Source organism: Hypomesus nipponensis, chromosome 3 (genome assembly GCF_054491055.1).
Source record: "Hypomesus nipponensis isolate SF chromosome 3, ASM5449105v1, whole genome shotgun sequence".
Classification (NCBI taxonomy): domain Eukaryota; kingdom Metazoa; phylum Chordata; class Actinopteri; order Osmeriformes; family Osmeridae; genus Hypomesus; species Hypomesus nipponensis.
The window spans coordinates 17265432-17281567 of record NC_140363.1 but is presented as its reverse complement, the minus strand read 5'-3'; the positions used below and the strand labels follow the sequence as shown (position 1 = coordinate 17281567).

General features: G+C 47.3%; 2 protein-coding genes and 1 long non-coding RNA gene across 5 annotated transcripts; 1 reads left to right on the top strand and 2 right to left on the bottom strand.

The window, feature by feature from the left end:
- Positions 1-978: 978 nt before the first annotated feature.
- LOC146300105 (uncharacterized) lies at positions 979-2217 on the bottom strand. The gene is made up of 2 exons (XR_014732126.1): positions 2013-2217; positions 979-1295 (listed from the first exon to the last, which is right to left on the bottom strand). It is a non-coding gene; the product is annotated as an uncharacterized LOC146300105 (long non-coding RNA).
- Positions 2218-2715: 498 nt separating this feature from the next.
- On the top strand, positions 2716-11468 carry pcnx4 (pecanex 4). 3 transcript variants are annotated; one of them, XM_084680701.1, is made up of 12 exons: positions 2718-3019; positions 3672-4431; positions 4910-5089; positions 5295-5848; positions 6225-6325; positions 6427-6549; positions 6680-7040; positions 8920-9023; positions 9154-9669; positions 9781-10262; positions 10398-10584; positions 10827-11468. In XM_084680701.1, exons 2-12 carry the CDS (start codon positions 3734-3736, stop codon positions 11076-11078), a joined length of 3558 nt encoding a protein of 1185 aa, XP_084536827.1. In that variant the 5' UTR covers positions 2718-3019; positions 3672-3733; the 3' UTR covers positions 11079-11468. The 3 variants fall into 3 exon arrangements, with proteins under 3 accessions (XP_084536819.1, XP_084536810.1, XP_084536827.1); XM_084680693.1 differs by having other exon boundaries at positions 2716-3019; positions 3675-4431; positions 9154-10262; XM_084680684.1 differs by having other exon boundaries at positions 2716-3019; positions 9154-10262.
- Positions 11367-15753, bottom strand: dhrs7 (dehydrogenase/reductase (SDR family) member 7). The gene is made up of 8 exons (XM_084680828.1): positions 15404-15753; positions 14825-14977; positions 14489-14595; positions 13846-14085; positions 13485-13607; positions 12904-13122; positions 12070-12135; positions 11367-11614 (listed from the first exon to the last, which is right to left on the bottom strand). Exons 1-7 carry the CDS (start codon positions 15528-15530, stop codon positions 12088-12090), a joined length of 1017 nt encoding a protein of 338 aa, XP_084536954.1. The 5' UTR covers positions 15531-15753; the 3' UTR covers positions 11367-11614; positions 12070-12087.
- Between the last annotated feature and the right edge of the window lie 383 nt (positions 15754-16136).

Genomic DNA, 16136 nt, shown 5'->3' with positions numbered 1-16136 from the left:
GAATAATTGCTGAATGGACCATGTTTTCTGTGCTATCTACTCAGGTTCATATGCATGGAGTTGGGGGTTGGGGGTGAAGTGAGATGGTTGAGGATGTCAATAGATGTTTAAAGCCAGTCACCAACATTGAGTACACAATACAGGTATTGGCATGTTATTGTTTATCCAAGCTTTTTTACAAGCTTTTTTTCAAGCTTTTTTTTTTAGGCGGTACGCACTACAATTACTGTCGTCTCAATCTGTTTTCCTTTCCGGAATGGCAGTAATGAAAAAATGAAATTGTATTTTACTATGGCAACCAAGGGAGTTTTATCAAAGCACATGTGATTGAAATCTGAATGGATTTATGTTCTAAAGGCGCATATTATGTTCCGTATTCATTTTGCTGCTCCACAAGTATACCCCATTCAAACACAATCTTGACATAATGCCCTCTCTACAAATCTGTCATTTAGTGATTGTTGTGGCTTGTCAGTTCAAAGTAATTCATTTCCCTCTGAATCCCTGTGTTAGAATTGAGGAAAGTGAGAGAAAGAAAATGCACACAAAAGGACGAGCGACAGTGATAATAGAACTGGGGTGGAAAATGCTTGGGCTGTGTGTTGATATTTATCAGAAAAAAATGTTGGCTCTTCAAGGGTGAAAAGCTGCTGCTATCTAGTCTTTAGAGCAAAGTGATATTTACTCTATCTTCAAACATCCACAGTTGTTCACATGGAGAAGCCAAATATTCTTGAATTACACAAGTATATACATGTCCAAACTGGCTTCTATGTCCCACTTCAAATCTAGTCATATAAGATCAAGCATAGCTCAGACATGCAATCGTGAATAGATGTCTTGGGCACTAACCTCCCCTTTCTTTATCTTTTCTTTGCCGTGAAACAGCTTTATTATTTGCATTAGTGCTGCTTTTTTATGATATTCATGTTTATATCCATACTCTGAACATTGGGATACCAGCCAGATACACAACTGAACAGTGAGGAACAGACTGTATTCTGAGACAGGATTACAGTGAGTCATATTGGTTGTTATGACTGCTGGGGATCTTTCTGTACTTTACATGGGGCGTAAATTGTATATTGTGGGATGACGAAACAGTATTTTCCAATCCTATTTCTGAGCCTTCACCAAAAACAATTCTAATCTCCTTTACATCAGATTACAGTCTTTCTTTGTGTTGAAGTTATAGCCGTCTTCCTTGATCTCATCCTCCTCCTCTCCGGCCTTTTCTTTCTTCTCTCACCCCAAAACAGACATCTGATGGCAGCGGATTTCTTCAAATTCAATCACTTTCATTATATTGAAATAATAAAAGACACAGAGGATTTGTTACTTTGTATTAAAAAGACGATAACTTGGAGTTCAAATCTAATATCAACATTTGTAATCCTTTGTGTCTTTTGGGGGTAAGCACATAATCTTAAGGATTTAAACAGTCACCAGTGCCAAGGTAAAACAATATTTGAGATGAGGACCACAGACAAGTGCATTGTTGGTGTAATTATGGATACACAGATGGATGTGCTTTTCATTGCTTTGTGGGAAATGGATAAGGTGGGGCTCTAAATCCCTTTGTTATGTGGATGGATTTTACCACAACAACAAAAAAAGATATAAGGTTTCATTTGATCTTGTATATTAATATTGCTTTTTAATTATTATTTTTTATACCAAGAGTTGTCTTTTCAATCTCGTTGTATCTGAGAGACTTGTTTACTAGTGATGCCTTGTTTGAGATATCAGTGAACTAAATAAATTCAAGTCTAGATTCCGACGATGATGGATCAAAGTAGGTTACGTATAAAACGATCAAATACAATTGATTTAAATGTAATTTGAGTTAATGAGTCGTAGGCCTACTGTAACCATGATAATGAAATGTTTGCACGGATTAACATGTCCATGCACGTAGGCTACAACACGTACCCAACTCTGGGATAGAGATCGAATTCAGTTGAGATTGAGTATAATGCACAAACGGAAAACGAGAAGTTAAAATACATTACCTGACTTATCACCATTCTACTCGTGCTGATCTGCTGTCATGATTGCTGTTGCAGCTACTGTAAGGATGCACGTGAAGGTGTGTGACAGAAATATGGCGGTAAACCACACTTGGAGTTCCAAACACCATCAAAAGCAATATTGTTCATCTAATTTCAACCATTAATAAGCAAAACAGCTGATATGATCTTCAATACTTTGCCTATACTGTTGTTAATTTAGTGAAGCAAAAAGTCATGTTTGAAGTGAGTAACCCATTATGCTTTACATGAAACTGAAATAACAAGATCGAAGACTTGTTATTGAACGGTGGAAATAAGTCCAGTTGTTCCAGGTGATGCCTACTGGGCCAGTCTAAACCCCCCTGACCAATGACCATAGAGAAGTGTGACCAATTCATCATTTTTGAATCATCTGAATGGCCCAAGGTGATCAAATATAGCATGTTTTGTTGCATACACAAACTTCACCTATCCGTTTTCAAATCAGTATCGCAACGGGATTCAGCTCTTTAGAAAACTACTACAAATATGTATAAAATATGCCGCGTTTTATTTAATACATTTAAATGTAACCAATCCACATAACGGAAGTAGCGTTAAGCGGAAGTACCGTAATGCCAGGTAAAATGAGCAACCATGAAACTATGCATAAAACTCATACATTTCAAAATGTATGTGAATTTTAGTTACCCAATACAAAAAGACATACTTTGCTAGAGGGCAGCTATTAAAACATTATTTCCGGAATTTGAGTATAAAACAGGTCTGTCCTCCCTACCCATTGATTGGTCGCAACATAGATACCAGACCCGCCCACTGATGACCAAGTTGTGCTTCATTTTGTTGTCGTTCGCCTTGCTAGCAAGCTTTTAAGATAACGTTAGCTAGCTAGCTTTTAAATACCAGCTGTGACTGTCACCGTCGCATTGTTACCTAGCCTAACTTTATGTATGTATTTCACATGAAAAGACACCCGGTTGGAAAAATGCCCGTGCTTTCGTAGCTAGGTAAGTTTGTAGATTGGCTAGATAGTACAGACAGTAAATTAACAGTAGCTTGTCTAACGTCTTAACGATACGTTACTGCTAATGCTCCGCTGCTTGGGTTTTCATGGCAACCCACTCATGACAGTAGCTAGCTAGCCAAGCAGCGCTAGATCGCTACTATTCTATGAATTCGATGCCTTAAATAAACATTGTAACAACTGCTTTATCTTGCCTGTTGTAGCCTGTCTAGCTAGGCAGATTACGATTGAAATGTTGCCATGTAAACACGTAAGAAAGTCATACAGGTCCGCTTCGATGTGTCTGACGGTTAAACAATGGTGCAATTATTGTCAGTGTAGATAGTCAGTGTTGGTTACCCCTGTCAAGCCAAAGATGATTGTTGTTGACTAAAAGCCCTTTAGTCTTCAACAATGCTTGTTGCTGCAACGGCTTCAAAGCTGTTTTTTCTCAGTATCCAGGCAGCTTGCAACGATACTTCGTTGTCACCATCCCTCTTCACGTTAGCAATGTAACGACAAAACTCTAGGAAGAGATAAATGATTAACTTCGACAATGCAGCAAAGGCTACCATGGTGAAAGTCAACAATCGGTTACCATATGGGTGTGTTGATTCAAGGACCGTTTAGATTAACATTCTTTGTTTCCGGACTAGTAGGATGACTCTGACGCTACCTGCAGCTCCGGGGAGATGACTTGGCTGCACCCGCCCAGGGCATGGTCAGGATGGGGCCAGATGTGCCCCTGCTCAACGAATACAAACAGGAGTTTTTCTGGAAGCGGTTCCCTCAGACCATATTGGGGGGTCCTCGTTTCAAGTTGGGCTACTGCGCCCCACCTTATGTCTACGTCAACCAGGCGGTGTTGTTCCTGACGCCATGGCTGTTTGGTGGCATCGGGACGCTTCTGTGCCAGCTGCACCTGCTCGCCGAGCTCCACGCGGCAGTGCTCTCTGGCATGCTGATGCTCGGGGCTGCGGTGGTGGTCCAGTCCTTGGCGCTGAACGCTGCCAGGAGAACGGGCACAGTGGAGCGTTTGGGAGCGCCCAACATCCTGGCTGACGAGGAGGAGGTGGAGTTCACCCACTGTGTGGGCCCAGAGACGGTCAGGTTCATCGCCCCTGGGAAGAGGTTCGGGCTGAACGTGGTGCTCCACACCGTCCTGGCCGGGGTCCTGTGTGGCTTCGGGACGTGGTACGTGCTCCTGGGCAGGCTGACTGCCCTGTATGGCAGTGTGGGTGTGGCCCTGGTGGTGTTCGTCCTCAGCTGGGTCACCTTGTGCATAGCAGAGTACTCGCTCATTGTCAACACAGCCACAGAGACGGCCACATTCCAGGCACAGGACACCTACGAGATCTCTCCTCTCACCCGGCCCCTCTACATCTTGACTTTCATTGCAGTGGATCTGGCTGATAGGTCAGAGACGATTTAAACATTTACATTACATCGGTTCACTTAGTAGATTCTTATGCCCACATTAAAACACTGTAAAATATATATTTATACGATAGGGTCCAAACGTCGTGAGATTACGTTGAATGTGTAATGAGGGAATTTAAGTCACAAGAATCTCTCTGGAACAATGTGGGTCATCGGGTTTTGCACACATTTGTGGAGTCGATGCACACTGTCAAGCAAATTGTCATATCAAACACTAAGATATTCTGAAATGTATGTAGATTTTTCAGAGATTCAACTTTTCACTCAATTTGTTAAAGCTGACATTATCATATATTTTTTTAAGCATTACAGTCAAAACTAATGCTAAATAGAAGTAGCTGACTAATCGTCTCAGACTTTTGGACCCTACTTTGTATAAATCTATATATTTTAGAAAGTATGTGGTAATGCTCTGTTGTTTCGCGCCTCTCACTCATGACTCTCATCCATGAAGGTTTGTAGGTCCAGTACCGGAGTTGCAGCTGATCAGTCAGGTCCTCCATGTGTTGTTCCTCCTGCTGCCTCTGCTATGGGCCCTGGGCATGCTGTCTCCCCTGGACGCTCTGCTCCTCTGGGCCATGGAGCAGTCCCTGGTGTTTGGTCTCGGTGGTTCTCCCATGTCTAGCAACTTAAGGTACAACGCTGGTCAACCCCAAATGTCCTACACTTTTGTCGTCGTAAATCAGTTCCATATTCCACCCCTTTGGATCCAGTGGATTTTTCAACTTGTGACATTGGCCTTATAGTCTTTGCATTTATTAAAATCTTGTTTTAAAAAAACTGTTGATTGTTTTCTGGCCTTGGCCAGCCTCTTATTCTTTGCTGTCTGTGTTCTGCAGGTTGTTGCTGATGTTTGCTGTTTCTATCATCGTAGCAGTTTGTACCTTTTTCATCCCGTCCACTCTGGGTGTGGTCCTGTTCACCATCTCCATGGGTTTCCTGCTGAGTCTAGACTTCAGCCAGCTGGGGACCCTCTGTGTGGGATCCAGGGCAGCCCGTGGGAAAGATGGATGGCCTCGGGAGTCTTCACCCACCCCTCCCTGCTCCTTTGGATGGCGTCTAGGAGTGAAAGAACTGCTCCTCTACCTGGGCCTGCTGCTGGCGGCCATGACAGAGGCAGGACTCTTACATCATTTCCTGCATCCCGCCCAGTTCCAGAACCAGACCCAGACCCAGATTCTGGCGTGGGCCCCTCAGGCTGCTGTGAGCTACCTCCTGATCCTCCTCTTCGTACTGTGCTGGGCCCTCCGAGAGATCCAGGGAGCGTACGTGTGTGGAGGGATGTTCCTCAACCCCCTCTACCCCAGAGGGAGGGCCAGTGTGCAGGGGTTCAGGCAGAGGAGCAGAGGCCTTCATGTGGCTGGGACCATCAGGAGAGTTCTGCTCAATCTAGGTGAGTTCATCTTTCTCGTTGTATATTTCACTGGTAAGTGTATGTGTAGCGTGTATGGACCCTGTGCTGCATGTCTTCCTCTCCTGGACCCTGTGCTGCATGTCTTCCTCTCCTGGACCCTGTGCTGCATGTCTTCCTCTCCTGGACCCTGTGCTGCATGTCTTCCCCTCCTGGACCCTGTGCTGCATGTCTTCCCCTCCTGGACCCTGTGCTGCATGTCTTCCCCTCTCTCCCTGCCTTCACTGTCACACTTTGAATATATAATATATATTGAATTGAATATATACATATATTATCTGATTGTTGAAGGAAAATGTGAAACAAATGTTTGCATGTTTTATTACACGAGGAGCTAATCCTAATGTTCAACTTGCAGTGTCTCCTTTCGCAATGATTGCTTTCCTGGCGATGGACAGCTCTCTGCTGAAGCTCCACTCAGCTTCCCTCAGCGTGGGGTTCACCCGGGCCTTCCGAGTGGTACACACCGTTTTCTCAATACACAGCATGACTTATGGCTGGGACATACTCCACGAAAAGGTTCATCCAACAAGGGCTTTTCTGACTTCCCCTTTCCGCAGGTGTGGCAGAGCTCTGAGGAGGCCCTGCTGCAGATGGCGGTGGTGGTGTCTGTGAGGCTGGCTGCTGGGGACAGGAAGCTGCCAGGCTGGGACTTCCTGGGTACAGGCGTCCAGCTCCTCTTGGTAACACCTTCTGCATGTCATGACATCTGAAATGACCAATCACAACTTCAGATCATTAAAAAAAATGGTTGTAGTCCCTGGAACAATCCTGAAGCTTTAAGGTGTCTGTGTGTGTGTGTGTGTGACCCAGGTGGGCCTACTGAGTGACAGGCTGGTGCAGTTTCTGGCCAAGCTGAAGTTCACGCTGACGGTGCTGGTGACGTCCTGGACGGAGAAGAAACAGCGGCGGCAGTCTGCCGGCGCCCTCCTGGCCCTGAACGCCTCCCTGTGCCCACTGCTGCTCTCGGTGGTGGCCCTGTCAGCCCTGCTGTCCGCGCCCCTCCTGCCCCTCTTCACCCTGCCCATCTTCCTGGTGGGCTTCCCCCGGCCTCAGCGCAGCTGGCCTGGCCCCGTGGGCACCGCCTGCCCCTGTCCCGACTCCGTCTACTACCAGCAGATGAGCAGGAGCTTGGCTGACGCTCTGAGGACTGGCTTCGCCGCAGGATCGCTGGGTTAGTCAACGCAACTCGCGTCACTTCTTCTCAATTTGTCACTTGAGAGTTTTAGGGTTAGTGATGTTGTTTGGTCGATTATTCAGAACCTGTCTCAAGTAGGATATTATTAATATATATATGACGGAAAATATGAATAACTGTACTTTAGTTCACTGGTGAATAGTATCATTTATGAGGTGCACACCTCCACACTATTACACCTCCATCATAGTTTCAGGTGACTGTCTTCATAGATAAAAAATAGTATGTAGTCTTTGGCCTGAATGCAGTAGAAGATAGGTGATTAGTCCTGCCTTTCCCTCTGCTGTTTGTGGAAGTTACGCTCTTTCGCAGCCAACAGCATTAAGAACATCGGATTGCACTCGAGGTGTTAATAGAGTATTCCACTCAAGGTTGCCTGTATTCATCCTGCGCATGTTGACTCATAATCGCAACGACACCATGAACTTTCAGATGGGTCGAACAGGGAGGCTATGCAGATGAAGGGACCGGGCGATGCCTCTGGTTTCATACAGGGATGAATGTTGTTGTTGTGGGGCGTTGACTGCAGCCGCCGGCGGGAGCGCAAGCTTGCAGGATCCAGTTGTGCTTCCTGTGAAGTGACCCGAACAAAACCGCTCTGATCTGTATTCATTACATCCAAACGTTTCCACGCCATTAACCGCGTGATATTCAAAAGCCAACTGGAGCCGCTACGAAAATATTCTGCACAGCGTTCTATTTGCTGTTGGGAGGGGGGAGGGGGGAGGGGGGGAGAGAGAGAGAGAGAGAGAAACATTCTAGCTTAATTATTTATGGCTTGATGACAACAAACAAAAGGATGAGGCAGCTGTAGTCAGTGATGTCATCGCTCAATCTTATTGTTTTCTTGGCTAGCTGGGGGTGCCTTGGCCCTGATATATAATTCAAGCCGAGGGCTTGTTGGGTCTTTTGATGCTTGCAGTCTGGGGAGGATGGAGTGAGGGGGGAAGGAGTGAGGGAGGGGGGAAGCAGTGAGGGGGGAAGGAGTGAGGGAGGGGAGAAGCAGTGAGGGGGGAAGGAGTGAGGGGGGGAAGGAGTGAGGGGGGAAGGAGGGAGGGGAGGAGGGAGGGAGGGAGGGTGTAGTTATCTCTGGTGCCCCCTCTGTGACATTGGGAGATCTGCATCAGTGAGCACAGAGCAGGACTGCAGAACGCACAGCGTGTCACTTCCCTTCGCAGGGCGCTGTCTGGGACTATTCCCAGATATCGCTTCGGGACATGACATTATCCCTGCGCCCCGAGAACACGAGTCAAACTTTAAACAAGAAGCTACCATCCTACTGCCACTTCCATTTCACCCCCCCAAAAAACGTCTGTCGTCATTCCCTTGTCACCCAGAGATGAAACCTTCTCCCTGTAGAAATTCCCGAAGTCTAATCTCGTAAGAGGAATTAATATTTAGAGTCTAATGGAAAACCAAGGCAGAGAAGGAGGAATTCAATATTTAGATGTCTGTGCAGTCAGCCGGTTTAAACTGGATCATGACCTTCCTGTACAACTGAAATGGGAAGCGTCACCCTACAGCTCATCCAGCACAGTTATCCTCAGTCAGACGTCAGACTCGCTACTGATGCAAAATGAAAGGTTTGTGTGACCAGAGGGCACTTATTTATGTATAGGCCGTGTGTCTCCACATTCCTCGTCGCATTTCCCCGGTCCGCAACATCTTTTTGACTGTTCGTCCTGTGATAGCATAACTTATGGATTTGTGTGTCAACATCAGGAAACCTTTCAAAGGCCACAACAATAATCTGCTGTGATTGGCTACAGTTTGAGCTTTGTGGAGTTGCCCCAGCAACAGACAGCGGCGGGGCTGTTCCCCCCCAGCTGACGGGTTTGTCTGCCGTCCTCCTCAGGGTCCCTGTCCCCTGGTTCTCACTTCCTGGGGCGCTTCCAGGACCGCGTTGTGTGGATCGTGATCCTCGAGCGAGGGTACGGATACCTCACGGTCAACATCAAGGTACGAGGCCACCCCCCCCCCCCTCCTCCCCGCGCTACATCCACGATGTTCTAAGGTGTGAAGGGGTTAAAGTCTTGCTGAGATGCGTTGTGAGGTGTGTCAGGAGAGGTGCCGTTGTGTTGTTCCACAGGGGCTGGAGCTTCAGGAGACCTCCTGCCACACGGTGGAGGCACGCAGGGTGGACGAAGTCTTCGAGGGGGCCTTCGAGCGCCCGGAGCGCTTGGGGCTCACCCAGCGTCTCAACATGCACTGGGGCAACGCCCTCACCCCCTGCGCCGTGCTGCCCGTGAGGGTCTACTCAGACGCCCGCAACGTGCTCTCCGGCATCATCGACTCGCATGACAACTTACGGACGCTCCAGGACGACTTCCTGAAAACCCTGATCTGGCTGCTGCTGAGGCACTGCGTCCAGAGGGCCCACCAGGGCTTTACCTGGGGCCCCGAGGAGGGGGCCGGGGGCAGGAGGTCCCAGTCCTCCCAGCCGGCCCAGTCCACGTGCACCCAGCCGGCCGAGGCGGTCGTGGTCGAGTCAAACGTGTCGTCTCTCAAGTTCAGGCGCGACAGCTCCAGCCTCACTTCCTTTGGCGACTGGTCCGACGAGGACGATTTGTTCGGGCCTCAGCCGGCCAGGCGGACGGTGGCGCTGGTGAGTACGGAGGCCCAGTTGGGACACACAGTCATGCAGACGGGCCCCTCCCTGCCCGGCTCTGTGGAGATGGACAGCTTGTTTGAGAACATGGCCTTGTCTGCCCTGCAGCCTCTGCAGCCTCTGGGGCTGGGTCTCGGCCTCCCGGCCGTGGACAAGGGCCGGAACCCCGGGGGCCTCTCAGACGCCCTCGGCCTTGGCCCCACCACGCATCTCAGCTTCAGCTGCCCCCACTCCGAGCTGTTTAGCCTGCCCTCGGGCTGGAGGACGGCCCCCCTGCTGCCCTCCCGTCTGCTGGGGCTCCGGCCCCTGTTCCCGGAGGACTGGTTCAGGTTTGCGCTGGGCCGCTTCGGCCTGCTCCTTCAGGGCGAGGCCTTGGAGGACATGACCAAGGCCCTGAAGGAGGACGAGGGACTGCGGGAGCTTCATGCGCAGGTGGCCTTGTCCTGCCTCATATCCCTGGGAGCAGAATCCTCCTTCACCAGCCCCAGCTACGTCTACAGGCTCTACTGCGGAGATGTGCCCTGGACAGAAGGGCTGGACTGGCTGTCCAACAGTAAAGAACTCTACCAGCTTGCACTAAAGGCTTTCAGGTATGAAGACCCGTGAAGCCGAGAGTAATTTAATACACACACAGACACACCGTGCTTTGTATTTGTTGTGGGAATCTTCAGGATTCAGTGCCCTTAGTTTCACCTCAAGCGTCACCGTGGTGCTTCTGTCTGCAGGTTCAGTTTTAAGCTGCTGTTCGACCAGGCCAGCCTGGGGCCCATGGAGACCCCAGAGGAGGTGTTCAGCACCCTGGAGGAGTACGACAGGGACTGGTACATCGGCCTGGTGGCAGAGCGAGGCTGGCAGGACAGCATCCTGCAGGAGAAGCCCTTCCTCTTTTCACTGGGCCATGACCTCACCATGGTAACCAAACAAGTGCACCCTTACCCCCTGTGTCGGTCTTATCACACGAGTCGGTTAGCCACCATGGCAACCAGTCCACCACACAGCTATGGTAACACGCACACAAACAAACGTACACAATTAACCTTTTCACATAGTTGATCTCCTCGTGATATTTGATCTCCTGTCATGATGATGCAGTGAAAGCTTTTTGTGTGTGTGAAATTGAAGTTTGAGCTTTGTTGGTGTCCTCCTGTCTGCAGGGCACGTACACGGGCCGGGTGCTGTCCCTGCAGGAGCAGCTGGTGCAGGTGGGAAGCCTAAACGGAGAGGGGGTGCGAGGGCAGTGGGCCAACCTGTCCTGGGAGCTGCTGTACGCCACCAACGACGACGAGGAGCGCTACAGCATCCAGGCCCACCCCATCATGCTGAGGAACCTCACCGTCCAGGCTGCAGACCCACCCCTGGGATACCCCATCTACTCCTCCGCCCCCCTGCACCTCCCCTGCCTATGACCCCCCCAGCCCCCCAGCACCACACTCCTGGCTCCCCAGGCTCCTTCTCCACACCTGCCTCCCCCTCTCCCCAGCCTTCCGATGGGGGGGGGGGGGAGGAGCCTCCAGGGAGGAGCGTCGGGCTGCGTCATAAAGTCCTACGAGCCATTCGTATGACAGATCAAATCAAAATGCTGGAACCAGAGCACAACTACTAACATGTCAATGATGATTCATTTAAAGTTTGCTAGTTTCTTTGATCTAATCTGTGACATCTGAACATTCAAAAGTACAAGACAAGGGACACGCTTGATCGGAATGATTCGACTTTAATCATCTTACACATGGAGCAGTCACAAAGCTTATAATGCGGATTCAGGTGTTTCCCCCGCAGGGCAGATGTGTTTTTGTGCGTGCGTCACGTGATCAGTTCCTCCCCCGTCTCCTCCTCAGAGAACACCAAGCTGCACAGTGCTTTCAACTTCATCACTTATTTTGCAGATGTTTTCTTACCCGTATAGATCTGAAATGTCCCCAAATGCAACAAAAGGGACTACCTGTTTTGTTAGAAAGTGTACAATTCAAGGATGTGCCTTGGGTTTGTCTTGCAGTATTTGTTATGTGGTTAGTACATGTTTGCTATCCTTTGTTTACAGTTAACATGTTTACAGTTGAAGACAGTCAAATAAATTGAATTTGCCATAGTCTCCTGTATATATTGTTGATTTTATATATGTAACTGTATATACGTAATAAAATTATTTGAAAGAGACTAGTCCAGTCAAAACTGAGATACAAATCCAATTTTCAAAACCATGCGTTAGTTGGGAAGTTGCACAGCCTGTAAGTGCTTCCATCTCAACCCTTCCATCCACTTCTGTCATGTGAAAGCTGTCAGCCTTTCAAGCTATCCTAAAGCCCTTTCCTTTCAGCTTAAAAGCAAGTAGCTGCTGGGGCTATTAACAGACTCCATTTCTAATTCAACAATTACGAAGGCAACAACATATTTTACCTCTTCAAAATGTGCTATTCATGGGGTTTTGACCTTGGGCTTTGTGAAGTAAGCAGAGTCTGCATCCTGGAAAGAAAAGACGTAAATCGTCTAGTTTAGGACAATAGCCAACACACAGCACTCGGAATTCAATATCACGCATGTCTAGTCAAGTGAAATTCAGCATTAATAAACCTAATAATGCATTCAGTCTTGTCGCCATTGTGTTACCACTATTGTACTGTATTATCTTCATGACCTTAAAGTCACAGACTAAGGGTAATGACAATGACATTCGTAAGGATGTCATAATCCAACAAAAGCCCATTCTCAGAAAACAGAAACGGCACACAACCTCTGTGTGCACCGTAACAGTTCTCCAACACGAGTCACAGTGCTGAGGGTGACATTGTCTCAATCCTGTGACAGTAAGATGTCTGGCCAGTTAAAATGTAACCTTTCTGAGTGGCCCTCAGCTGTCACTGTCCAGCAGAGGCCAACAGACCCACTGGTCAGTCAGTCTGTCCATCAGTGCCGCCAGGCAGCAGTCTTGCTCACTGTCAGACCCTTGCCCCCCCCCCCCTCTCTCTTTATCAGACAGCAGCAAGGTCAGTACCAGCTGGACCCCCAGCTGTTAAGAGACAGCTCTAAACACTGCTTTACTCTGATATTTCCAGGCAGTTTTTCAGTTTGCCTCCCAGTCCCAGGTCTGGAAAGGCAAGGTCAACCTGCGTCAGCAAGGCCGCGCCGACACAGACGTGACAATAACGACCCTCCAACGAATCCTCGTGAAGGACTAGTCCAGTCAGTGCCCAGGAGAGCGTCTCCCCATGTTGATAAAGGGAAGGTACCTACCAGGCCAGCTTTGAAGTTCTCCACCCTCTTCTTGCCCAGGCGGTTTGTGAGGTACCAGGCCAGGGTGGGCACGTACTGCCACACGTAGTACAACAAGAGAAAGGGCTGCTGGGCTATCCACATCTCCTTGATGCCGTTGGCCATGCCCACCAGGATGAGACGCACACATCGACTGGTGGGCATCTTGTGTTGCTGGTCCCCTGCTGCTGAGGACACTGACTGGGGTGACGACAGAAGAAGAATAGGGAGATCTTATGGACTGAAGCAGCCGTGAGTGGAGTGAGAGGCCTATTAACACCTCCAGTGCAGTCTGATGTTCTTGGTTTGAAAAGAGCGGGACTTCTTCCCCCAGCAGAAGGGATGCAGGACTAATGACCTAAGCTTTAACTGCATTCAGTCCACAGCCTACATCAACATTTTAATCTACCTAAGTACACACACCTGAAATGATGATAGAGGTATAATAGTATACATTATGCACCCATGAATTAATTTGTTTACATTTCTTCGCAGAATACACAACACAACGTATTCATCTGTGACCGACAAAAAAAAAAGCACAATCTGAAAGCAAAACCTACCTTTTCCAATGTATGAGTGAAAGCATTCTGGACTACCTGTGACTGAACAGGCCCTGGACAGACAGTGCTAATGAGTATCTTTGGGTGGTCAGACAGCTCTGTGCGGAGAGAGTTGAAGAAGCCCTGTGGATAGCAGGGTAGGAACAAGTCAGGGAAAGCATCACTTCAGTGGCCATGACGCAGCATAGAGCCATGAATTCCAGCCTACAGACATTTGCAGAAAATTGTCAAACTAAACCCAAACCCAAAAATGCTTTCAAGACAACCTTGGGGTGCGGATCAAGTTAGTTTTGTACCCTTTAGTTCTTGTGGGTGGTTAGTGTTATGAGGCACAAAGCAGAAAGGGGTTGTTCCTCCTTACCTGTAGAGCATGTTTGCTGGCAGAGTACCCTGTTGACAGCGGTACCCCGATAAGGCCAGCCACACTGCTGATGGTCACAATGCTGCCAGTGCCTCTCTGTGTCATGTGGAGCAACACCTGCCTGGTGAGCGACACCGTTCCCAGGTAGTTGAGGTCCATCAAGGCCTGGTAAACATCCACACTGGTCTCTACGAACAGGGAACGCTGGCTCCGTCCTCCATTATTAATCAGGATGTCGATCTAAACAAGCATGCAGAGGAGGCCATGGGAACAAAGCAAAGAGTTCTGAGGGGAAATACTCTTTCCGTTGTTGGGAGTCGTCTTTTTGAAAAAGAGGATGTTTGGGTAATCATAAAGCAAAACATGTCGCAACTGAGGCAACATATCTCATGCTCTCATACCATTGCGTTCACTGTGGTTCCGTTATCTCTGTCATTGGGATTTGGTTGGCAGTAATGTCTATAGAATACAATGTCTTGTCTATCCAATACAAGTAAGACAAAACTATGATGTGAATGCTAAAAGTGTCCGAGCATACAAATGTCTGGAAATGTACTCAACCCTTTAGTAATTGATGTGAGCTAATGCTTAATAGGGGGTGAAAGAAGGGTTATCGTTAATAACCACGGGCTGCTTTCCTTACCCTGCCAAAGTGCTGGAATGCTGCTTTGGTTTTGGCATCATGAGATTCCCTCTCCAACAAATCAAGCGGAAGAACAAGAATATCCTCATCTTGTAAATCCGAACATTCTAGAAGAAAAAAAAAATATATATATATATAACAAATTGGCGCGTATTCTTCACCAGGACAAATAATCTACATAATGGTATGCGGCAAAAACATCATGTCTATGCAAATAACAGCTAGTAGTGGTATGTTTGAGTGAAAGCATAGTTTTTGTATTTTAATTTAAAGGAATCGAGACAATACAATGTTTTCACATTACATTGGCCAAAATCCCCTGAAACATGAACTTACTCAAGCAGCCAAGTTTCACCCTATTGAGCTCATCAGTGCGGCGAGCAGACAGGATCAAGGAAGAGCCACATCCAGCCAGTTGATACGCAAGTTCCTCTCCGATGCCACTTGAGGCTCCGGTAATCCACACCACCAGCCCCTTCAGCTCAGTCTCTACAGGAAATCAGAGTGCCTATTTCACGATTATGACACTACACACGTATTAGACTTTGTGCTTGTTTTTCATGGTAGCCATTTCATCTATTGACCCCTAAAGGAAACATGTCTTGACTTCAAGGATATTTTGCTAACATGCTAGGATTAAAGAGCAAAAGAAAAACTCTGAGGAAAGGATCAGAGACCACTACACGATAGTCTTGGTGAACTTTACCCTACAAACACCTGATGTAGTGGATCAGAGTCTACATTTCAGTGAACTCTACCCTACATCCAACTTGAAATTATTACTGTCACTACACGATTTAATATAAATCTCCCTGCTGCAAAGGGGAAATTGTTTAATATTGTTGGTGTATTTCTATTTGCAACTAGCAGACATTGACAAATCAATATACCTGAGGTCAAGAGAATATGGTTTACCTGGTTTCCTCCCCATCATGCTCGCCCAAAGCAAAGTAAAGTCAGCATCCGCAAATATAAAGCGCAGTCCCTGTATCACCATATAAAGTGATATACCTATGAGTGCTGAAGTCACACAAAACTCCATGTTTACGTCTAGCTTTCCCAGTTATTTCGAGAATCAGAGTGCAACGGGAAAGAGTAAAATGACAGTTAGTGATCTGCCAACACAATTAATATTATAACTTCCGTGATAACGCTTGCGACATTTCTTTGGCTACTTAAACTTTCATTTGTCTACTTTGACTTGGTGGCTGGTTGGCGGAGTTTATTTTTTCGTAATTCTTGCGCAACTTTTGTTGATTTTCCGTTTGACCCGGAACTGAAATGTCACGAGGCGCCAAGAACCTCAGGTCATCTAATGATTTCACGACATGCTCTGGTTTCAGTTAATATCTGGAACCAAGGAGGTTACTAGTAACAATGTTTTCCGAATGAGTTAAAATTGCTATGGTTTTATTTATTTTAGCCCCATTTATTATAATTACAGAGACAACAGAGAAAATACTAAGTCGTGGTGAATGCATTTAGTAATTTAATACAAATGTCTTATACATGTACTGTTTAATATGGCGTATACAATACATCATATACATTATGTACACTGTCAATGCTGCTTGTGTGTGGTGACAACATCTGCATTTATTTTTGGACGCAGAATCCCAGAAGATCCGTGCGCCCTATAAATTTGTGC